The sequence below is a fragment of the Protopterus annectens genome, chromosome 17.part0 (genome assembly GCF_019279795.1).
Source record: "Protopterus annectens isolate FY-2018-M chromosome 17.part0, PAN1.0, whole genome shotgun sequence".
NCBI classification, from domain to species: domain Eukaryota; kingdom Metazoa; phylum Chordata; order Ceratodontiformes; family Protopteridae; genus Protopterus; species Protopterus annectens.
Genome location: NC_056751.1, coordinates 148,839,885 through 148,866,075, shown reverse-complemented (window position 1 = coordinate 148,866,075; position 26,191 = coordinate 148,839,885). Strand labels below are relative to the sequence as shown.

Sequence of the window (26,191 nt, the reverse complement as noted above, 5' to 3'; positions counted from 1 at the left end):
GGGTAGTGAAACAAAGTAAATTGTAGTCTCAGGCTGATGACATTACAGTGATCATTGCTGTTGCATGGTGGGGGGTAGGGACATAGTATTGCATTTGAATGCTCAAAGTGGAATGCATTACTGTGATTGCTTACTTTTTTCTAGGTCTATGGTTAGTGGTGAGAATACACACTGTCCACAGTACATTACACTTGTAGTTACTTATTTTTATTTACTTTTTATGTCAGTCAACATGGAGATGGGGTGCACTATAGCAGCAAGTGGAAATACATTATTGCAGCTGTTTCATCACTTTTGGTAATCATACATAGTTGCTAAAATGGCTGTCTGTTTGAGGGAGACAGTTTGTAGACAAAGATAAATAAGGTGACCACAATATAGTGATTATTTCTGTGGCTTAGTGGGGAATAGTATATAATGTCTAAGAGTAGCAAATTGAAGTACATTATTGTGCTCGGTTTTCTTTATCTTTCGTTACAACCTAACATCAGAGGTGTTACTCAGAAGGTACATATATTTTGGTGAAATAGGGAGTTAGAATATGTATAAAAGCACAGGGAGTGTTTAAAAGTATATGACCATTATGACAGCTGGCTATCCTAAGAGTGATGAAGTGCATCATTGAGGCTATTATGCCTTTCACTTTTTTTTTTTTTAAATACAATCATGCCTTTGCAATGTGCACAACAAGAAGCTATCTTGTTCTGGAGGGTATGCGGTGTATGAAAGCCAAATTACAATTACATGGCTCATGAAAACTAATTATTGATATGCACAGCTTAGGGGCAGGGAGGCAAGTAAACATATTCAAAACCAAGAAGTTGAAATAAATTACTCTAGCCATTGTTTCATTTACCGCCTTGATGATCAAGCATGAAATGTGTACAAAGAAGGTGGACATCTTTTGGGGTAGAGGTAAGGAGGCATGCTGCTTGTGAAAACACAGGGTTACTGTACATTTTATGATAAAAATGGTATGACTTGTTGGGGGCAGGGTGTGTCTCTCTAACAGCAGGAAGTAAAATATGTTACTATGGCTGTTATGCTTTATTTTTGTTTTCTTCTCAATGAGGTGTGAGAAGTATACAGAATATGTGTAACATTTTTGGGATCAGGTAGTATATGAAAGCAAAGGACAATTACTTGATCACTTCTGAAATGTTATTGATATGGTTTGTTGGTGGAGATAATATTTGTCAAAGTGCAATGTGACTATTATATTTATATGATTTTGTCACAGTCGGAGGTGGCGTAGCCCCTTACAAGTCCCTGAAAATTTTATTGTGAAGTACCTTTGTAGAACTGATATATATCGTCTCTTATATATTACTTCCAAATAAAATGATTCAGAGGTTTTTTTTGTTGTCATAGATTGACACTATGATTGGTTTCCACCTGGGTTCTGTTTCCCCTTCTGCACAAAAAGCCAGTAAAACTAACGATCAGAATATATGTATATTAAGTTCTCATTTTGTCAGAAATAAGAGTCCTCTATCTTTAGCTAGAAAAAAAGCATTTTTCGGTTGCAACCTGCAGTAGCATCAATATCATGCTCTCAAGGGGCTAAAGCTGTGGAGTCAAATTCAGATGTGTGCTGCACTAGAAGCTCTGAAATTAGAATTAAAGTTTCATATGTGCTTTGTTGAGGAATACCCTGCTGTTATTATTTGAAGCTTTGTAATGAAATCTTAAAGGGGACAGAGATTTAGCCTTTCAATGACAGGCACCAGTGGCTTCAGTTTATGTACTTTTACTGCCACAGTATCATATTTTATGTTATACTTGGATTTTATGGTGGTTGTGCTGAACTTCTGCTCAGTAATGGTGCAAAGTGCTTCTCTACTGAGCTATCATTACACCTGAAGTAAATGCCCTGTATGTTTTGTCAGATAAATATTTTTTTCATTTGCACGCTATCATACAGTTCACATACTAAATTTCTGAGCAACCATGGGGGGACAGGGGATCAAATTCTGGATAATGTTGCACTGTAACCGCTAAGGGTAGAATATAAGCCTAAAGTCTTTTTTTTGCAACATATCACCTTGTTTCACTATCTGAAACTTTTATAATGAAAAGGGAAATGGGTTGGGATATGGCCATATGCAGATAGGCACTACAGCATTGCATTTAGAGGTGTTCATTGTTACAGTCCATTTTGCATTACTCCTGGTTAACACCTGGGCTTTAGATTTGAACTTCTATCAGTGTACAGAATACACCAGTGGTCTAGAATACATCTCTATTTTGTTTCTATGAAATCAGATGAAAAAAATGTGTATTTTACTAGAATTTTTTTTTCAATTCTAATGTGGCATTGGAGCTACAATGCTGTGTTTTCAAGTGGCTAATGATGTGAGGTCAGATCCAGTAGTGTCATGCATTCGAAGTTCTGAGGATATAGAAATATTGTCTTGTATGTGTTTTGTAGCCACACACCTTGTTGTTATTACCTGAAAGTTTCATGATAAAATCTTAAAGGGTGACAAATATGTAGCTTTTCAAAGACAGTGGCTTTAGTTTAAATACCTTTACTGCCACAGTCTGATAATTTGTCTTATACTGTTTCATTGTTCAGTATGCTGAGTACATTACTGGCCTACAATACATCTTTACTGAGTCATCATTACATCAGAAATAAAAATCCTATTAATTTCTACTGAACACAGAAGTCTCTGAACCTGAAATCATGATTGCCCCCAGTTTAGACTTATGTACAGTAAACTACATTACAAGAAGATAAAGCTGTGTGTTTGTAGTTACCGCTGGAACCACCAGTTAAGTACTTTTAGCTGAGGGCCATGATACATATCATTTTGAGAAATTTGCTATAATAATTTTTATACATTTACAGAGAGATAGTCCTCCATTACTATCTGCCAACAGTAGTATTGTATTGCAATTTCAGTGCCCTGTATTTATCATTCATTTCACAAAACTACAAATGTATATTTTGCATTCATTCAAGCTGTGAACTCAGTATATATTTCAGCCCTATCAGTTGTGTGATTTTATATATTGAGAACCATAAGCAATGCTCTTTCCTGGGAAAACTAATATTTTCTGTCATTCTTATATGTTATAATAAAATATGCACACAGGCATGCAGATATTTGAGATTTTGTTGTCTACTTTTTATAAAAGTTATTATGTTACACAAAACAAAATGAAAGTAGGATTATCAACAGGTCTTATCCTGAAATTTCATAAAATTATTTTGGAGCAGTATAGAGATATTTCCATTTGAAGTTGGGTTAGAATTCAAGCCAGATTGGCTTTCTAAATTTCAGTTGTGCAATTTTTGCAAAACAGTCAGCTGAAAACAGATATGTGACTTTCAGGTTTCTTCAGAATACAATAAACAAAAGCTATCAAAAGCAAAAATGTCAGAGGTATATGTGATAGAAGAGTGCTAAATAAGCTGAAAATTAAGGTGTACAAAACAGTGGTGTGACCAGTACTACTGTACGGTGCAGAAACCTGAGCAGTGAAGGCAGAGCAGTTGAGGAAGCTAGAGGGGGTGAAGATTGTTTGAAATGGCTGGAAGGATGCATACTCTGGGACAGATAAAGAAATGCAGACAGAGAAAAAGCTCAAGAAGCTGAAGATGTAGAGACGGTCAATGAGAACAGATTACAGTGGTTCAGACACATGTGCAGGAAAGCAGAAGACACTTTATTAAAGAAGATTTGGGACATACAGGAAGAAAGTAAGATGAAAAGCGATAGATGGATTGTGTGAGAGAAGACCTTTGTCATTCAAGTATGAAAAAGATGGCAAATGTTGACATAACACCCAGACCCCATGTAGTAAACATTTATTTCATCATAACATCAGATTCACTTTTATCTTTAAGGGCAGGAGCCCAGTCCAATGAAGTTTTATAGGTAATTATCCCAGTAATGTTCCCAGAAAATGTCATAAACAATTATTGAACCTTTTTAGAGATACAGAGCTTTAAATACAAACAGCAAAATTGCCAAAACCAGCCAGCATTATGAACAAGCCTTCTAAAAATGTTCAGCTGCTATGTGGTTAAGGGAGTATGACCTACATTTGTCATAAAGACAAAGGAATGTATTGGAACTCACTGAAGTTGTCTGCATCCATTTGATTGTGGCTTACTGGAAAATTATACATTTTTTTCAGGCAGCAAAACAGACTTATAGTGCCATTAACAACAAATGGAATGAACTTCATTTCAGAGACATAACCAGAGAATTCAAGAAAACCGCACAAAATTATATATATATATATATTGTAAACTGGAAGAAAAGAAGTATCAGATATCACTCTAGGTGTAGAGTTTGTTTCTTTTATATTGATTTTCACATTAGGAATCACATCACAGAAGCATCAGCTAAAGTTTCATTGTCATTTGGGTTGCAATGGTCCATTGTTTCTAACATATTTATAAATTTTAAGCATGCACTCAGATCATAGCTAGTTCAGTAATCAGTTTTTTTTTTTGACTTGTTGAAATATTATTGAACAAGTAGTCAGTCATAGAAATAAAAATGTAGTAATAGTAGCAGAAAGAGGCTCCATTAGAAAATGTGGCAAAACAACAGGTCCAGCAACATCAGTTTGCCAGTAAGGAAACAGACAAATAAAAGGTTTTGAAGTAACAAAATGTAAATATCTGACATTGTTTCCTAAGTATATCGCTGCAGACTTCTCGTCAAGCACATATTTACTGACATACTCTTATATGAGAAAGTTGCTTGATATTGCTGAGACACAATGTTAGTAATTGGATATTAATGCTGATACTTATTGTTTGATCACTGAGGGTCACTGCTGCTGTAAAGTTATAGTATTTATTTTCTCTTTAGTGTGTAGCCCCATTTGGTGTTTCCACCAATATGAGTGCCAGCACAAAGTCCAGCTTGCCAATGATGGATCCTGGAGACTTTGCAAGGGAGTCCCTAAAATATGTCAGCTTTGGAGATATGACTTTTGGATGTCTTGCACATGAGATCCAGGTACAGTATTCTTATTTTTCAAATGAGTAAAGGTAAAGCATAAAATGTGTTACAGGACTATATACAATGAAAGATAAATGCCTGCACCCAAATCTATTTTTTTTCCATGAGTGGAGGGTTTAGTTTCAAAGTTCCCAAGGCATCTAAATTCTTCTTTTTTTCCACCCTTTTATAAATACATATGTTAACACTTCCCTTTTGCAGTAATAACATATACAATGCCAGATCATCAGCATAAAGAAATGTTTCTTCCAGTTTGATTTACAAATTTAAACAGAGTGTGTGTGTGTGTGTGTGTGTGTGTGTGTGTGTGTGTGTGTGTGTGTGTGTGTGTGTGTGTGTGTGTGTGTGTGTGTGTGTGTGTGTGTGTGTGTGCTTATGCATATGTGTAGTGTGCATATCTGCATGTTTCCTGATTGTTGGTTTGTAGTGTGTATGTGTGCATGCATTTATATTCATGTGCTTGCATGTGTGTGTGTGTGTGTGTGTGTGTGTGTGTGTGTGTGTGTCTGTGCACTGTGCATATGTATGTTTGTGTGTGTGCGCGCACACATATAGGTGTTAGTGTGGGTAATATGTCAAATAAGAAAGGATAACTGCAAGACTGAAAGATAGAAGCAAATACTCAGATGAAGATGTTTGGCCCAAATAGTCTCATTTTCCATGCTGCTGGTTGTGTTGCAAATCAAAGTTAAATTGGAGTTAGCTTGTTATTGAAGAATTACTGACTTTTTTTCATCACTTATGACTCTATGGCCACCACATGTTAGACTCTTCTATGCATTATCCTCCCTCTTGTTGAAAAATAATTATTTTCCTCTTGTTTGTAAGTCACTTACCATTAGTCTTCACCCTCTCTCTTCTTTGTCCTTAAATATTTTTCTTTTGTTAAAATATATTACCATCTTGAATTATTTTGACTCCTTTGGGGTACCTAACAGTTTCCATCATTTCCTACCATCTCTGCCTCAATCTAAACATACTTTTTTATTATTATTAATTATTTTATTTCATTAATCACATTATTCAAATGAACACGATTTAGTTTTAGAGCAGGTCCAGTTAAAAAAAGCTGAATATGGCCTCCCCATGCAAAGCTTTTTTATTCAGGTAACCTGTGGCTGGATGAAGACTGAACTCTCATGCTTCTGCTGCCCAAAGTTCAGCCTGCTGAGAATCAGAGTTCCTCCAGTTCTGCCAGCAGTGATGCCCTTTTCAGGGGAATCTTCACCATCTTTGAGGTGGTCCAGCCTGGAGTTGGTAGATATAAGTTTGAGCGTGTATGGGCTTGGTAGCCATATTGGGGGGTGTAAGGGAGCTTAACCCTGCAAAAAAAAAAAAAAAAAAGAAACATTCAGAAAGCTTTTTGGCCATTTTTTCTCAGCGAATGTTTAGGGATTCTAATATTTGGCACATTGGAGTTCTGTCCATTCATAGGGGAAGCCTTTTATTCATTATTCTCCCTCTTATTGAAAAACATTACATTCTGCCTTGTTTATATGTCACTTACCAAGTTTTCAAACTCTCTGTTCGTTTTCCTCAAACGTTTTACTTTTTCAAAAATATGTTACTGTCCTTTGGGGTACCTAATAGTTTTTAGCATATACTAACATCTCTGCTTCAAACTAAACATAGACTTTGTATTTATTGTTAATTATTGATTTTTTTTCATTAATTATGTTATTCAATTGAGAAAGATCAAATTTTAGTGCAGGTGCAGTTAAAAAAGCTAAATGCAACACATTCAAACATATCAAATTACATTGCATAAAGTGCAGTCATAATTTTTCTATACCGTTTTTATTGATTTTATGACAGTAAAATAAAAGCATGTTTTTCAAATCGACCACTTACAAATAAAAAATATGACAAACTTCATAACTTTTACAAATACCATCATATTTAAAAAAAGAATTAGTGTCCCTTGAGTACGTCTGTAGTATAAATAGCAACAGGAAAACATATAAAACCCCACCCTTCATGATACTGCTATATCATGGCTCTGGAATATAACTGGACGTGGATCTCTCAGTCACAGTCATTACAATAGCCTAACCTCACTGCACTGGTCTCTTACATAGACTCTATCTTTTCTACAGCTGTAATACCCTTTGGGCCTCCCATACTCTACTACTCACTAGATATAATCTCCCCTTCCCCCCTAAAGCCATCATTCAAAACAATGTCCCTCTCTTTCTTCTTCCATTCTCCTTCCCCAATGGCTAACGTGCAACTACTTTTTCAACTATCTTGTCCCATTACCTACTCCAGTACCTCTAGTTAGCTTCCTCACCCACCATCTTATATGCCTCATTTTAATTTTTCTTACTCCTAGTATGGCTTCTGCATCCAATTTATTATATCACACATTCTAATTTTCTCCATTCTTTCCATTCTGTGCAATCATGTTTTTACTCACCTGGCCATGCCTCCCTAATCTAGAGAGAGAATCTTTCCTCCAGCTCCAAACAGATAAGAGTCATGCACTTTCTGATACCACTAGGATAACAATGCTTATCATTCCTCCATAGATCACTTTCCCAGATCTACCAGCTAGTAGAGCAATACTTATTACTCCACAGATCACTTTCCCTGCTCTACCAACTAGCAGAAGAATATTGATCATTACTACATAGATCACTTTTCTGATCTAGCTACCCACCAACTTCATCATTACCTTTACCCTTTTATATTTCCCTAAAATCATTGTAAAGAGCAACATTTCTAACTTTCTGACCTTTAAAACAGATGTGTTTATCCATAATATTCCCTTCTCCTCTTTCCTATTTACCTTCCAGACACACACACCTTCTTTACTTTACTGAGAATTGCATTATGCAACAACCAATTCCTTTTCACTAGGCCAAATTTCTCCTTCACCTCCTAAAATATTAGCTAGACACATTCACTATCTCCAGTGAGTAGGTACTTTATCTGTCAAAGACCTTTAAATTCCAATTATTTTGCTCTTCCTGTAAACAAAGTTGACATATTTCTTTCCTAGTATTTGTGTTGTACTGCCTACCTCCACAAGCTGTGTTACTCCTCCAATCTGCTTTCAAAAATCCCTATCTATAACCTTCTCAACTTTCTTAACCTACAATATCCTCTTCTCCTTTTCCTACTCTTTCCAAGTACCTAGCAAAGACTTTCATCCTCCAAATCTCTCACTTTATGGGCTATATCACTAGTTGGCACATAATACCTAAAATCATGCATGCCTCACACCCTATATCTCTTACCCATCTGCTCTGTTCCCTTTCTTATCCTCTCTCATTTACCATGCCATATAAAAGTATTGCATACCTTTTGTAATGCATTTACCTCCTGTCCAATGTACTGACCTCAGCAATGTGCACTAAATAGAGCATAAACTGAAATATCACGTCTCTACCTTTTCCCAATGGAATTAAAGTTTTCAATTGTATTTGAGTGCAGTCTTTGGAAAGGTATTATGTAAGGCATTATGTATAATTTTGAGAAGCTATGACTTTCTCTGCAAGTGGTATGGTGTGGTGAGTAAGCGGAATATTTCAATGGCAAGAGGTTCATGTTATGAACTGGTAGACTGACTGGTTCCTAGACATAATATGGCCCTATGTCCAATGAGCATGCAGTCATTTTGTAGCTATCTGTTTAAAGCTAGTCTAGAATTATAGAGCCTGACACACAAATATAAACTTTTTGCATCAGAAAAATTGTTCTTATCCCTAAGATGCACTTAGTCAGTATAAAATAACTACAGTGTTGGTGGTAAAAGGCGGAGAATGTCTTCCTCTGTGCAGGGGTGGAGGTGACTATACACCACTCAGAAAAATATTTTTTAAATTAATTTTATTTATTTATTTAACGGGAAAGTCCAACTTGGAACAAAGCCAATTTTCAGCGGGGAGAAATGCTCCAGACGCATGTCTTTGTAATGTGGGAGGAAACTGGAGCACCTGGAGGAAACCCACACAAATGCAGGGAGGGCATGCAGACTCTGCACAGAAGGCACCCCAGCCAAAAATCGAACCGGAGAACCTCTTGCTGTGTGGTAACAATGCTACCGCTGCACCACTGCGCCATCCATTTGAAGTGATATTTTGTCTAACTGGATAAGAGATACTTAACCAATATTTTATACACTTAATCTAGTGTATGTGTGTGAGTGTGTCTATGTATGTCTGTGCATACACTGCAGGTGCAGGAAGGATTATAGCAAATATTTCTGCTTAAGCAGATAATTTATGAATAATGACAAAGAACAAATGGGATACAGATGCCTTATTGAATATGGTAGTACAGTGATTAAAATAATGTATTAAAAGAATGCAGATAAATCCGGGAGACTGACAGAAAGTAGAAAGTAAAACTGAATAAAGCTTTGATAAACATGAACTTCAATCAAATATTAAGAATTACTTTAGGATTGGAAATTGATTGTAAACCAAATGTGGATGCAGTAATATAAACAATGAATGAAGTGTGGGATAGAAAAGTCTGTCTTATAAGAAAAAATCCTTGACTATTATAAATACTAGTTATGTATATAACAAATTAAGTTGCTACTATATAGGTATTACCTAAAGATATAGTGAAATAGAACCTAGAAATGTTCTTTATAGCTTTCAAAAGATGTATACTGAGGCATTTATAAAGAAATATTGCATGTGGTAGAAAAGCAAAATGGTAGAGATGTATAGGCTAAATCCATGGAGTTCTGTATGACAATTTGAAAAACAGAGAATTGTACAAGTACAGAAATTAAATTTCAATATGAAGAATGGTAAGAAAGATGGTAAAGGTCCATAAAAGAGGGAAAAAAGTTTTGTGATAAGAAAATTATTAGAGTATATGGTAAAAGTGTGATATTTTACATTGCTTCCTACATGATCATGCTCACTATAAATTCCGAGTTGCTAAGCAGACTGTGTGAACATACTTGTGCTAAAAAGAGAGTTCCCAGTACTCTTGTGGTGACTATGCTTTTCACAGTCTTCAAACTGTTGGGCCTAATGAACTGGCACACATACATACCTCAAACTGAGGCATGTGCATACTGTTAATATGGGGTATGTGGCTGTTTCAGTTTCAATGTATATTTTGTATCTGAAACTGTATAAAAAGACTGTGTTTCAGCCATTCCAGTGCCTCTAAATCTTGGCATTTTTTGTGTTTATTTAAAATGGTTAAACTCTTACATTTTAAATACTCAGCACCCTGATATGCTGGTGGCAGTTGATCACCATCCATCAGTAGTTCAGAGTTACACAAAGACTCCATATGATTTCATCATTCAATTACATATCTGCATATTGGTCTTCTTTTTAAGTAGTGTTGACCAGGACTTGCAGGCATGTGAAAGTCTGGTTTCCCCCAACTAGGTCTGTATCATTCTAACAACAAAAAAATCTCCTGAAGTGTTTCTGCTCACTTTTTATTTGTACAGCTACTAAACATACTTTGAGAAAATAAAAGTTCTTGCAGTTTGGCTGGCAGCATAAAACACTGAGAACTGTTCAGTTAATTGACAGACATGGCAGTACCAAAGATTGCAAAAAAGCTAGAATTTAAATAAGCATTTATGAACCGTGTATTTGATCACAATCAGACATCTGAAGAGCACACCATCAATAAAATGACTGTAGCTGGTCAGTGTGGCTTGTAATGGATTACACTGTATGCATCTGACACCAATGAACTGAAATTTTTCTCTATGGCTATTATGTATTTACTCATTCGTTTGATCAGAAATATGAGGTGTACACAGTCAGTAACATGGCTGTAATCAGTGGACACATATGTGGAGGAGGGATTAATGGGCTGCACAGCATATGTCTTTTAGCAGGTTAAATGCATTTCTAGGGGAATTGTTGCTATATTTATTGACTCATTTAACCAGAATCAGACCTCAGAAGTGTACACAGTTAATTAAGTGGATGTGATAGATGGACATATCTGAGTGTGTGTGTGTGTGTGTGTGTGTGTGTGTGTGTGTGTGTGTGTGTGTGTGTGTATATACAAAGGAGAAGAATAATGGGTGTGTCTGAGAGCATAAAAAATTAAATATGTTACTGTGGCTATTGTATGCATTTATTCAGTCATTTAATTGCAACTGGACACTTAAGGTGTAACTAGTGGGCATATTTTGTGTTTGTTCCTGAATATGTGTATAATCAGGCCTGTATGTATGTGTAATGGCTTGCACTGTATGCATCTATCAGTAGCAAACTAAAATATGTTACTGTGTCTAGTTTTTAGGTGTACATTCGTTTGATCACAATCACACATCTGGGGTGTACATGGTTGAAGTGGCTGTAATTGTCACATCTTTGTGTGTGTGTTTCTGTGTGTGTGTGTGTGTGTGTGTGTGTGTTTGTGTGTGTGATAAGCAATCCATTAACGTATGACTATTTATGTCACACTTCCAACCAAATTCACACTGTTCAATTAATAATGTAATATTGTGTTGGAGGTTTTATATAAACAAAAATATTAATTCATCAGTCCAGTTTAAAATATTTGTCTCTGCAAACGTTTCATTGCTGTACATCACTTATATCACAGCTGAGATTATGTGTGGGGGGTATCTGTGACTAGTTTTTTTGCTGTATCTTTCTGATATGATGCTGACAGTATCTCTTGTCTTTTTCATTAGAGTTTTAAATGTTATCAGACATTTTGTAGTGGTATCTTCTTGCTTTATGTCACAGCTCCCATCAAGTACTCCTGTGTTGCTGATAGTACATTGTACTTTATATAGCCTCAGCAGATACTTCATTCTGTGTCTGAGTTTATAAAACTGCTTCATATCAGTATCACCATGTTACAAACAACATGTGTAATCTATATATTTACCTTAAATACTTTTGGTTGCTCTTAAGTGGGGTGCAGTCATTATTGTTTGCAGTATGATAAAATGCATTATTAACACCACTTTCTGTTTTCACTAGTCAATCACATTCATTGTTATCACTCCAGGTAGACTGTCACTGTGCAGCTGGCACATAAATATATGAAGTATTTTCTATTCTGCTTTGCTTTAGGGCCATGTCTACCACTTCTGTAAGCATGATGCAATGCATTACCTTGGTCAGCTCTTTTTCCTACTACTGGCATATTTTGCCCATAAAAAGGAGATGGATAAGATGCACAAACTCTGAGCTATAGAGATGTTTTTGTCCATCTATGGACAGACTTATCATGTGATGCACAGTTCATGAGTTATTGATGTCTGCCAGTGCAGATTATTGAAAATATAATGGTTATAATATATTTTGGTGGCTCCTAAAGCACTGAGCACTTATTTCTTTGAAAAAGAACTGGATTAGCCCATTTTTTCTCCCCATCAGGACAGACCATCATGACGCTTGTTAGTTGGGCTTCATTCCCTATACCAACCATTTAACTTTATATGTTCCACTTCCAAGATAACATAAGAAGAAGATAGGTAACATGCTGAAATCTTGAGCTATACAGCATTATTTACAAATGTATGAATATATCCATATTGGCATACTTTAGGCTAATATCTCAATAAATCCATATTTGTTTTTCTACTCTGTTAATATTTATTCATTGTGTCAATTGTCTGTGGGATTTATTTTCTGTAATTACTCCTTGTTTGCATATCAGTTCTTTTTTTTTTGTGAATATCTTCATCCAGACTGTGCCTGCAAATGGTCCATCATGATCAGTGTTAAGGAAATAAAAATGAAATAAATAAACAGTCTTGATAGAGTTTCAAAATGTATTAAAAATCACGCATATGTGGTAGACAGAACCAAAGTCAGTAATGTCTCCCCAAACAAACATGTCCAGGTATTTTTATAAAAAAATACAAGTGAAAATAACAAGTGTTATCTATCAGACCACTGCCAGCATCTAATAAAAGTTGTTTACTATTGCAATGTGTAAATGTAGTTATTCATTAAAACAGTACTAAATATTTAAAATGAAATATGTCAATGTGCTAAAAATAGGTTCATTAAAACATCCTTCTCCCAACTCAGCATTAGTAATATTACAACGGTGAAATGTTCTCATGAGAAACTAGAAGGAATGCAGTCTTAAGCAGACTAGCTGATGCATTTTAATCCATTGCAATGTTCCAGCTATCTAGCAGTTTTAGAAAAATTCGTAAACAGGCAGAGACCATAATATGTATTTCTGAACATAAGCAGTTATGTTGTTTACTGCTTAAAAGAATCTTCTGACATGAATAAAAGTTTAGTCATGCACACTGACCACATACTCATTTCCTCTTTCTCTGACATGCACAGTTCATTTTACATTACGTATCTCAACATTTTTATCATTCATTATTTTTTTTACCATAATCTCCTCTTTGATGCTGTGAAAGCATCACTTTTTAAACATTTTCATTTTTTTCAAAAACATTATCATACATTTTCATATATTTGACACAATCTTCATTATTTACTGGAGCTTAAACATATAAATGTTACAGTAAAGAGACTGTTCTTGCAGATATTAATTTTGTTGATAAAAATAAACATAATGAACTTTAAAATAGCTTCTTTCCATCCAGAAAATGCATCTGTTAACCATGACCATTGTGAACTATTAGCTCTTTTTTAGTGTCTGCTATTTTTTTTTGTATTATGCTCAAATGACTTTAAATTATATATTCATTATCAGGAATAGTATTCAATTTTGACCAACGCAGAAGAAAAGTATTTTTCATAGACTAAAAACGTTATCATACATTTTACCAAATCCTTTAAATACTGGTTTTTCGTCTTCATTTTTAGGTAACCATCATTAGCACATTCAGTAAATGGTATATTTTTAAAAACACTAATGTGTGTGTTGTAATGGAATATTAGATCATGAAGTAACAGAAAAGCATTCATAGCTCTCATTTTTACATTAGTTTGATTGACAGTCTTGCATGCAGATAGTATTCCTGCTCCAGAATTTTCATCATGTGAGAAAGTCCTTTATAGCTATTTGCTCTAAATCATGATGATAAATCCAAGAAGCATCAACGTTTTCCAATTGGATTGTCTACAGTTTGTGTATCTCATGCATTATGAATTTTATCTTTAGGCAAAACATGCCATATGGTTGGAAGAACTTTACCATGTTACAAGTCCCTGACCAATTTGCTGGCAGACAGAGATAAGATAATTGCCACAAATAAAAAAAAATAATAGTCTTTAAACATAACCATGCCTTTTACTGCAGATCCACTGTACTTTTTTCCCAGTAACATTACATTTATGTCCAACTTTTATAGTTCCATTTTTAGCAAAGCAAGTATAACCTTTGACAACTACTGAAAGTTTAAGTGCAGCAATTTTGCTAAATGTGGTAACATTATGTAAAAAGATTATCTGTCTCTGTGTAGCACAATTTATGAAAATACTGCCCCCCCCCCTTTTCAGTTTTAGTAGCAGGGACAGGGGGATACCATTTTCATAAGCACCACAAATATGTCCACACACCAAACAGTTACTAATATTTAAAATCTTAAAAATTTGGATGCCATTGTTCTGGTTTATGCTTTTTTTTAATACTCAGTTAAGAAGTTGAACAGTACTTACAGTTTCAGCAGAGATCCAGAAATGCAAGAACACAAAAAGAATAATAAATTCAATCATTCCAGCAACAGACAGGCAAATATGAAGTTGAAATGGGTTAAAAAATGAGTCTGTTCTATGATATAATAGTATAGATTTAGTTGCATGTATATTGATAAAAAATGGGACTTTATTATCATTTACTTGAATATTAATAAAATGACCTTTTATTTTTAAAGGAAATAGCTGAAATATCTGTTTAAGGCTATTTTGTCTACTTTTTTTTAAGGTAGAGGGTTACCAAGGGGTATTTCACACAGGCAGCTGTTGTTTGTCCCCTGATGAAACTTATAACTGTACATGCCCCCTAAATATTCAGGCATATTTTGCAAGATTTGTTTTTATTGAAGGAAGGAAATTTAAAATGGTCTGAAATGTTGACCATGGCCATACTATATTTAACTTAATTTTGCCTTATTGTGTTTTAAATTCCATACTATTGATTTGTTTTCTCTGTCTTTTGATTTTACTTGCCATGCATTAAAAGCTAACCAGCAGTATGCAGGTACTTTATTACCCTTTTTAATGTATTTTTCAGATTATTTAAAATGTTTTTATTAAATATGTCTTACCTTTTTATATATTTGCAACTTTCCATGTTGGAATGATGGAACATATATTTTACTGGAGTGCCCTGTTTTTTGTGTTTTTTTAGAATACTAGATTTTGCTCCAATTTTTAGAGAAATAAGTAGATTTTAGAAAGAATCAGATGTTAGTTATTCAGTTTCACACATAATACCCTTTTGTATTTCATAATGCCTTTTTGTATTTTGTTTCCAAAGAGTTCCACTTTCATGCCTCTAGTCATTTACAGAAATGTGCTGACTTCTTTGTTTTGCAAAACCCACTCTCATATGTCTAAAAACTACCTCTTGCAAAGTGAATTTTTGCAAGGATCCTGCTTACATTTATATTCATACTCTACAGGTGCAAAATGTTACTTGCAAAAACCCACTTTCATGCTCAGCAATATTGTATTTCATTCATAAAGAATTCCACTTTCATTTTCTTAGTTAACATAAAGGCAAAGATAAAATTAAAGAGAAAAATATGTTACCTTTTTAGGAGCCTGTTCTGTAGAGAGAAAAAATTTTGACAAAAGTTTGGTTAAGTTATACAACAGAAAGTCTGTCAAGACTAATATTGGTGCAGCTTTGTGAATTAATACTGTGGAGCAACCAGCAGACAAAAAACTGTCACAGGGCCCAGAGTGTTTATCCACAGTACCAACCCCTGATTTACCCAGAATAATCAATCTGAGTCATGGCACCACACTATTAAGGAAATAAAAATTAAATAAATAAACAGTCTTGAAATAGTTTCAAAATTTATTAGAAATCATACATGTGTGGGAGACAGAACCAAAGTCAGTAATGTCTCCTGAAACAAACATGTCCAGGTATTTTTATAAGAAAATACAAGTGAAAATAAGAAGTGTTACCTGTCAGACCACTGCCAGCATCCAATATAAAGTTGTTTACTATTGCAATCTGTAAATGTAGTTATTCATTAGAAAAGTACTAAATAGCTAAAATGAAGTATGTCAATGTGCAAAAAACAGGTTAGTTAAAACATACTTATCTCAACTCAGCATCAGTAATGTTACAATGGTGAAATGCTCTCATGAGAAACTAGAAGGAACACAGTCTTAAGCAGACTAGCTGATACATTTTAATCCATTCACATGTTCTGGCTATCTAGCAGTTTCAGCAAAATTCATAAACAGGTGAAGATAGTGATATGTATTTCTAATCACGTGTAGTTATGTTGTTTACTACTTAAAATAATCTGCTGACATGATTAAAAGTTTAGTCATGTGCACTGACCACATACTCACTTTCTGTTTCTCCGACATGCACAGTTCATGTTACACTACATATCTCTACTTTCTCATTATTTATTTATTTATTTTCCACCACATCAGTGTACTACCCTGGTAAACAAACTAAAATAAAACAAGTGAAATGAAATAAATGAAATAAATGCTAGCTTCAGCTACAGCAAACAAGGAGTCAACTGCATAATGATATGAATTAGCCGGGTCTATATTAGAACATCGAAGTTTTAAAACATCAAATGTTCTAATATTGACACCAAAACAGTGAGCAGTGAAAATAGTGAAGCTGCAGAACACCAAATGTTTTCCTAGGAAAAGAATTCAGTTGGCCATTTCTGTGGCTTCACTATTTTCAGCACTGTGGTGGAAAGTTACGGGTCAGGTTCAGGTAAGTGTGCGATTGTGCGGATGTTAGGGTTAGGGCACAGGTTAGGTGAGCTAGGGTTAGGGCACGAGTGAGGTGAGTGTGCGATAGTGACAGACTTTAGGGTTAGGGCAGGGTAGGTGAGTTAGGTTAGGGCGCGGGTCAGGTAAGTGTGCGATAGTAATGGACCTTAGGGTTAGGGTTAGGGTTTGGGTTAAGATAAGTGGATAGATAGTAGTGTATGTACAGTTTAATGTAGGGTTAGCTGTAGGATTTTAACTGTATGTGTGTGTGGATTGCTGTATTGTTTGGTGTGCTTGTGTTGTGTGTGTTTCTTGGAGCAGCAAATTTTTTCCCAGGGAAAAAATTCGCTGTTCTGAGCTTTCGATGATATCATATTTTGAGATTCCAAGGCCGAGCTTATGGTGTTCGATGTTTTGGAATTTCAATAATATGATATAGACCTGAATTAGCGTGTGTGTGTGTGTGTGTGTGTGTGTGTGTGTGTGTGTGTGTGTGCAATGAAACAGTGTATGGGATATGTACAGTCTCTAAAGAATTGTAGATAGTTTCAGAAAACTAATTGGAAATGCCATACTTTACCATGTTTGTTTAATAAAGTGTTTGTGAAGTTAGCAGCAAGAGCATAAATATGGCTCCATGCATGCATAGGATGGTATTATCTCATTCCAATCCTGAGCAACGTAAAGCTAATTAATCCCCTTGTAACTAAAATCTTCTAAGCTAGGAAACCGCTTGCTTCCTTTGAGGTTTTCTCATAAATCCTCTATTAAAAACACAAACCATATGATTTATATCTCATAAATGGTGCACATTCCAAAAACTGGAAAATACAAAAGTCATTTGTTAGAAGATGAGCAATACAATGGTGTTAGTATCAAAAGTCTATGTCATGACATTGAATTTATATTATAAAATTATGAAAGAAGAAATATATTTTACCTACCAAAATGTATTAGTATGTTTTAGTACCTATGCAAGATAGATCCAATACATCTGTGAGTGAACTCTGTATGCTCAAGATCTCTCCCCTCATGTATGACAGACCAGTGTAGCACACTGCTGTTTTGTGACATTGTATAATCAATGTAAATTAGACATATCATATTTTCACATTATTTCAAAATAACAGTATGATTCTTTAGAACCATGCATGTTAGATGGCAACTATCAGTGGCACAATTGTGTGCCATAATGCTGTGTATAACACAACATCATTTCTTTGCTTTTAGGATGCACAACTTTTGCAGAATTAATTCTGATATGAAAATATATCTAATATTAATTTATCAAACAGCTATTTATATCCCTGGAAGCCTTTATATTGCCCAAAATGTTATTATGCCATTTTTTAAATAAAGCATTTATTTGCACATTCCACCCCCCCCAAGATGACTGCCTCATACTTTATTTCTAAATAATTTATAAGAATGTTGTAATATTTTTCATAAATTTTTTGCAAACACTCCTAACAAACTGCAGCCCTGTACATTAAATGTGCATGCTCAGCAAATCATGTCTCACATGGTAACTTGGTCAGTTATGCATGGCATACCATTCATTAGATATTAGGCTCAATATTAGAAAAGGAACTAATATTATTAGTGTACCACAAACAACTACTTACTTTTGTGTGTGTTTGTCTTACCCAAGTGTGTGTAGCATTATTTTCTTCTACCATCCCTGCTTGTATAGCCTCATGCTAGAATGACAGTATCGCAATCCATTTTTTGCTTCATTAACATAAATATGTAAAATATTTCCTATTGTTTATAACATTTTGTAAACACTGTTCAGTAACTCAAGAACTGTACTCCCCACAGTGGTGTATTCTGGTGATGCATACTGTGAGGGGGCCCAACACTGATCCCTGGTGGACACTGCTGCTCACATTTTTTTCTGTATGCAGAGACATCATTGATGCTGATAATGTGCGTTCTTTCCTTACAGATGGTACTCAGCCCCACAATGCATGACCTACCATTAGTGAGGTATTAGTCTGAATATTAGACTATTGCTAATATTAAAACCCTGTACCTTAAACAGCCAGTTATACCTCTGGCTGTATTCTTCTTACCAAAGAGTGTTTAACTTTTTTTCTATCAGAACCTGCATTCATTACCTCCCCTCCAAATAAATGTTGTTCCCTTGCACCATCACATTCCTGAAATATTAGCCTTAATAGTGGAATACTAATACTAATTAATATTAATCACTCAGGGTTACAGGATCATAAGATATACAAGGTGACTGGACCAAAGGCCATGAGGACCCTGCTAGTAACTACCCACAGGCCCTCTTGCCCCTTTCCAGGACGGTGAGGTCTGTTAGTCACAGAATTTGTTTAAGAGTATCATTCCAGCTGTCCTAGATGAGCTTGAAGAATGAGAGGGAATCACACTGTTTGACATGCAAGGAGTGCTGGGATGGGACTGGCTTATGAACCTCTCTCTCCATTTGGTTTTATCTCTTGATGAAGCTTGTTATCTCTTCTTCTAGTGTTGGCTCACTATTTGACTTACAGATAAAAAGTAGGTCAAGGGCAATGGGATCCCTGAGGGTAGAGTAGGTGAGGCAAAGGTCTCCCTACACAGTTCTATACAACAAAGAGTACAAGGACAATAGTTTAGGCCTTTGCTAGTAGCTAAGGCATTTGAGGCCAGAGATCCTTTTTTCTAAAATACTCTGTGTTTTTTTTAATATATTGATGTGACTTGTAGGGTACATGCCAAGGAGTGCATTATATTGTATAACAGATCTGACCAGGGTGGAGTACAGGGGAACAATAACCCCAGATTTAGAAGTGATGACCTTGGCAGTCAATTGCGAAATAAAGATGGACTTCCTAACTGTGGTAGCAACATGGCAATTGAAAGAAAGGGTGCTACCAACCCATGTAGCCAGGCACTGAATCACTGTCCTGCTAGACAAAGCACTGTTTTCAATACAGTACATTGTAGCGATTTGCTGTTTCCTGAGGTGGATGATAATGTATTTCTTGGTATTTAGTTTAAGCCCTTTTTTGGTGCACCAGGAAATTACTCCTTTTGAAGGATATAAGTGTCTTGAGAAGACCTGACCACCACAGTCAGCTTTCAGTCATCACAAAATATGGTTAAAAGAGTTACTTGTCTGTTTTAAGGTCAGAGAAATAAATGCTGAATAACAGGGGGCTCAGCAGAAATTCTTACCCTGTCTAAGAAAGCATCACTGACCTTGATAATGTGTTCTGTCCTTAAGCCAGTTAACTGTCCATCTTAACACATGATGATTGATGTTAAGAGACATAGCTTTATTTACATTTCCATCATGAAGTATGGTAGCCAGAGCTTTCACCAGATCCACATAGACGACATGGACAGTATAACCATCATCTACCTCATTTGTGACCTTTAAAAAGAAGTTTACAAGGTGTAGCAAGCAAGAACTACCTTTAGCAAACCAAATTGCTGTAGCTCTAGCCTGATTAAAATCTTGGTGTTGTGGTTTGCTACATCAGTTATGATATGCTGCATGGCTTTACAGATAAGATTCATAAGGTTGATGGGTCTGTAGCTTACTGGGTCCTTGATGGAAACACTCTTATGGAAGGGCATCACTACCACAATGTGCCAGGCACTGTGTCAGGATCCAGGAACATAGCCTATAGCTAGGCATAGGTTAAACATTTTATGGAGCTGGTCAGAGAAGGCATATTTGACATTATTGGGTCTATATTACAACACTGAAGTTTCAAAACTTCGAATGTTTTAATATCGATCCCTATTAAGCGAATGCTGAAAATAGCGAAGCTACAGAAAACCAATTTTTTTCCTGGGGAAAGAATTTGGTTGTCCGTTTCTGTCACTTCGCTATTTTCAGCACTGTGATGGAAAGTTACAGATCAGGTTCAGGTAAGTGTGCGATTGGGCGCTGGTTAGGTGAGTTAGGGTTAGGGCATGGGTTAGGTATGTGTGCGATTGTGTGGACGTGAGAGTTAGGTGAGTTAGGGTTAGGGCGCGAGTCAGGTAAATGAGCGTTTGTGTGGACGTGAGGGTTAGGGTGGGGTAGGTGAGTTAGGGTTAGGGCACGGGTGAGGTGAGTGTGCGATAGTGATGAACCTTACGGTTAGTGTTTGGGTTAAGGTAAGTGGATAGTTAGTGGTGTATGTACAGTTTAGTGTAGGGTTAGATGTAAGAATTTAGGTGTATGTGTGTGGATTGCTGTTTGTGTGGTGTGCTTGTGTTGTGTGTATGTGTTTTGGAACAGCAAATATTTTCCCTGGGAAAATTCGCTCTTCTGCATGTTCAGTTTTGTCAGTGTTTGCTGAATAGGGGTTAATATTAGAACATTCGAAGTTTTGAAACTTCGATGTTCTAATATAGACCCAACACTATTTATTAGACACTCTGGTATATTATTGGGACTCATGGTAGTGTTTGAGAGTACCTTAAGGCTTGTTCCATGGTAATGGTAGGCAAGAAAATTCTGCACATAATACTGGAGTAGTGCTGACAGATACAGGAGAGAAACTGGCTGCTAGTTCACTGGCTAGTATGTTAACAATGTCCTTAGGATCTGTGTGGAAGGTACCATTCTGAAAAAGTTTGGAGCAATGATGTGAATTATTTCTTAGCTTTCTCACATAACTGAACAAGAACTTGCATTTTTTTTCCTTTGTATCAATTCTTTATATCAGTTGCTAGCCTGAGTTTGGGGGATGCTTTGTTGGTCTTAATTATTCAGTTTCTTAATAAGGTTTTTTTTTGTCTTCATAATGAGAGGTTTTGACCCTATGTGATAACTTGAGCAGTTTATTTCTTCTATTACATAGTTTGTTTATAATGACTGACAATCAAGGTGGTTTGTTCTTGGATTTGCCACTGTATATATTTCTGGTAGGGACTGTAAGAGTGATGCATTTGTCTAAATGGACATAGATGTCATTTGTCTAGGTGGTTGAATATTCTTGGTCCATTGAGGACTTATCTTGGGAGGATTTAAAGATTTCATCTTACAGTTGTAAAAGAGCAGTGTTTGTTACCATAGGGTTGGAGTTCTGAGTGCAAAGGTAAGCAATTTATGGTCAGACTTTACTAATTAGGGTCTGACCAGGGTTATAGAACAATCACACCTCTCAACATGGAATCATAAAAAATCTGGACAAAGGCACCTGAAAAGTAGGTACAACTGGCCAAAAATCTGTACAGTGAATAACATAAAATGTGCATACATAATTATGTAACCCCACCCCTTTCAATGGAATTGTGGGATTTGGGGATAACAACTTTTAAATGCAAATTGAAGAATAGACAAAAATTTAAACATAAAATATAACCAGAACAATAATTTATTTATTTATTTATTTATTTATGTATTTATTCCAGTTTGATGACCGGGGAGGTCCACTGGGCTTGGGGAACCCATTTTCAGTGGAGGCCCGGGAAGAAAAGCTCCACAATACAAAGTTTAATTACATGATTAATTACAAAGAAAGTTAGGATTACAAACAACAGGTAGCATTCAAATGAAAAAAAGAGAAAAAAATATTTACAGTTTAGTTCCACTGGGCTTAGGGAGCCTACTTTCAGTGGAGGCCTGGGGAGAAAAGCTCCACACTACAAAGTTTAATTACATGATTGCTTTCAGCGGAGGGTCGGGGAGAAAAGCTCCACATACAAAGTTTAATTACATGATTAATTACTAAGGAAGTTAGGATTGCAAACAACAGGTAGCATTCAAAGGAGAGAAAAAAATATATACAGTTTAGTTCAGGAATAAAAACAGGCATATAGTATCATGGCTAGATTTTACTGTTTGGTTATATATATAATCAACAATTTAAAGTGAGGTTAGGATGGTAAGAAGGTTAGCCTGGAGTAAAGGGGGAGGAGAGCTTGAGAGAAATGGGTGGAAGAGTACAGTTGCATTTCCTGTTTAGATAGAGGTAAGAATGAAGTTGAGTTTTGAAGTTATTAAGGTTGTCACAGGTCCTCAGTGTGGAGGGCAGAGCATTCCATTTTTTTAGCTAGGGAATAAAATAACAGAAGCTGCCCAGCTGGGCGCTTGGGTTTTTGGACGGTGATCAAGTTTTTGTGGGTAGATCTAAGGGGTCTGAGGGGGTTATAAGGTTGCAGAATATTGGATAGTGCAGGGCAGTTAGTAGGTTGGAACAATAATTTGTGGGCTGTGGTGATTTGGTGAAGGTCAAGTAGATCGGGGAGTTCAAGCCAATTTAGTGAGTGTAGGGAGGTGCAGTGATGACAGGAGGATTTGGCATTCGTGGCGAATCTGGCTATTTTATTATAACATACTTCCAATTTGGAGGTGAGTGCGGAAGATAAATTAGTGAGCAGAGGTGCGCCATACAGTAGAGAGGGAAGTAGATAGGTTGAGGTGAGAGTTAGTCTGGTGGAAGGAGAAAGGAAGTGGTTGTTTCTGTAAAGTAGGCCTAGTTTTATGTGGGTTTTCTTGATATTTAGCTGGATGTGATTGTTAAATTTTAGGTGTTCATCAATGGTTACACCAAGAGGTTTGGCAGAGGGTACGACCTCAATAATGGAGTTGTTAAGGCTGGTGATTTGGAGTAAGTTTTTGTCACTAGGGAAGGATTTTGAGGGAGAGAATAGAAGGATCTTAGTTTTGTTGGCATTTAGTGAGAGGTGATTTTGGAGCATCCAATTTTTAGTGGTTGAGAAGGCAGTTTGTGTTAGAAGTTGGAGATCTTTTAGGTTAGAGGTATAACTAATCAAAGTGGAATCATCAGTATATTGCACAATTTTGGTATTAGGTATGGCTTTGTGGAAGTCGTTAATAAAGATATTGAATAGCAATGGGCCAAGAATGGAACTTTGGGGTACTCCAGTGGGGGTAGGGAGGAAAGTGAAGGTGGCCTGGCCCCATTTCACAGCTTTGGATCTATCAGAAAGATAGCTGGAGAACCAGGAAAGAGTTTTTTGGGAGAGGTTGAGGTTAGACAGATGATTTAGTAGGTGACTATGGGAGATGGTATTGAAGGCTTTAGATAAGTCTAGCAGAGCAGAGGATACCATATTGCCACAGTCACGAGCTAAGCTGACAGAATGTAAGAAGGAGAGAAGGGCAGAGTTGGTACTGTGTCCTGGATGGAAGCCGTGTTAGGTAGGGGAGAGTAGTTGGTGTTTGGTAAGGAATGGCAGGAACTGCAGGTGGATACATTTTTTCAAGAAGTTTGGAGAGTGGGGAGTGGATGGCTATGGGGTGGAAATTGGAAGTGTTACAGTTTTTGCCACCCTTGTGAAGTAGAAGAATAAATGCAGAACGCCATAGTTTGGGTACATAGGATTCAAGTAATGATTTATTGATCAGGATGCTGATAGGCAGAGCAATACTGTCAGAGGCTATTTTTAGGAAGGAGGAAGGAATGCTGTCAGGGGCATTGGAGCAATGTTTTAGTTTAGCGAGAAGTTTCTTTATTAGTTTGGTGGAGATGGGTTTGAGTTCAAAAGTGGGGGGGGGATTGAGCAGTAGGAGGTGGAGGGTTATTGTTGGTAAAGGTCTTGGTTAGCTCAGCAATCGAATAGGTAAAGAAGGTATTGAACATTATGGCAATTTCAAGGTCAGATTTGCTGGTGTCAGGGCAAGGGTTGTTTTTTGTACCAGGCCTAAGGAGGGAATTAATAGAGTTCCAGAATAGTTTGGGTTTTTTTGTGTGATTTACTTGTAGTTTGATGTAGTAAGACTTTTTGTCTTTAATTCCTTGTTTTTTGGCTAGCTTTCTCAGCTGTTTATATTTAAGTAAAAATTCTGGTTGTTTATGATGGAGGTAAGCTTTCCAGGTTTTATCTCTTTGTAGCATAATTTTTTGGTGTCTTTGGTGAGCCATGGGGTGGTCTTTGTTTTAACTCTTTTTGTTCTTATTGGTGCAAGGGAGTTAAGGACAGTTATGAATGTAGAATTGAAGTAGTCAACGGCTGCATCTAAAGTAAGAGTTTTTAAGGGGTTTCAGTTAGTTAGCTTAAGGGAGTCAGAGAAAGTAGTAGGGTTAAAGTTAGAGAGGTTATGGGTATGAATGAAGTGGTGGGAGTCTGGGGAAATGGCTGTAGCCTGATGGATGAAGGCTGGGAGGTGGTCTCCTAATGGGTCAGGAATGACACCAGATTTTATGACTTTGTTAGGATGGGATACTAGCATCCAGTCTAGTATGGAACCTGGGGGGTTGTTTTTGTTAGGCCTAGAAATAGAGTTAGTAAGTTGAGTACAGTTAAATAGATTGATTGACATGGTGGGATTAGGGTGAATAATTTTATTCCAGTCTAAATTTACATCTCCCATGATGTAGGTTTCTAGCTTAATATTAGAGGAGGTCCAGGAGAGGATGTCTTCCAGGGTATTGATGTTGTTACCAGGAGGAATATAAAGGGAAATGATACAAATGCTTTTATGGTTGTTCAGTTTTAGTAGGCCATTTACAAGTTCAGCATTATTGAAAGAAGGAATGGGAGTAGGATATGGACAAGTGGTTGGAGTAGATTAGGGTTATACCACCACCTCTTTGATTTTGGCAGTCAGGATGGAGAGATAAAAATCCAGGGGGAAGGAATTCAGAATCACTTATGTGAGGTTTTAGCCAGGTTTTGGAGATGGCTACAATGTCAGGTGAGTTATGATTCAGCCAGGCGTGAAAGTGGGTTGATTTATTATTTACGCTTTGGGCATTGATGGTGAGGAATTTGAGGTATTTATTGGTGGATTTGTTGTTGCTGTTAGGGTGGCTTGTAGGAAAGTAGTTTGGTCCTGGATTGGGGTGAATGTCTCCGGCTAAGCAAAGGTGCATGAGAAGGGGAATACGTTTATTTGGTTTACACTTAGATAAAGGTGGCTGGTAGAGAATAGGTTTAGGCTTGCAGTATTTAGTGGAGCTTGGGAAAAGTTTTACTTTTAAGAGAAGGAGAGGGTGGGAGGGAACTAAGGAGGCTGAGATGTTGTGGAAATGGGCTGTGAGGGGAGTGGGGAAGAAGTGGTGATGAGTGTAAATGGATATTGGTGTAGGAGGTGGCATGGTAAAGAGGAAGTAGAAGAAGGATGAGGATAGATGTTGAGGTGAGGATGTGAGGAGGAAGAGTGAGCATGGTAGTTGAAGTCTGTCAGAAGTGATAAAGGAAAGGGTAATGGGAAATTAGGTGGGAGGGGGGTGTGGTAGTGAGAGTTAGGTTGGTTGGGGGGAGGGTGGAGGAACAGTGTTTGAGGACTGGCTGGTGGAGAGGGAGGGGTTTTGGGAGAAGAATAAATGGAGGAGTACTGGGGCGTGTGGAAATTGGGGGCAGGGTAGGGGAGCGGAGTGAGCCCGCAGGGCGAATGGGGTGGGATAGAGCTGCAGAGCGAGAGAGACCAGCTGAAAAAGTATCAGCCACTACTGTTCACAGTAAAGGTAAGTA

General features: G+C 36.5%; 1 protein-coding gene across 1 annotated transcript in view; it reads left to right on the top strand.

The window, feature by feature from the left end:
- The window catches only part of HSD17B3 (hydroxysteroid 17-beta dehydrogenase 3), a 636,754-nt gene that overhangs the window by 536,337 nt on the left and 74,226 nt on the right, over positions 1 to 26,191 (top strand). Inside the window, exon 11 of the mRNA XM_044058972.1 lies at positions 4,836 to 4,985. Within this exon, the coding sequence (XP_043914907.1) occupies positions 4,836 to 4,985 (150 nt within the window). The remainder of the gene's footprint in view (positions 1 to 4,835; positions 4,986 to 26,191) is intronic.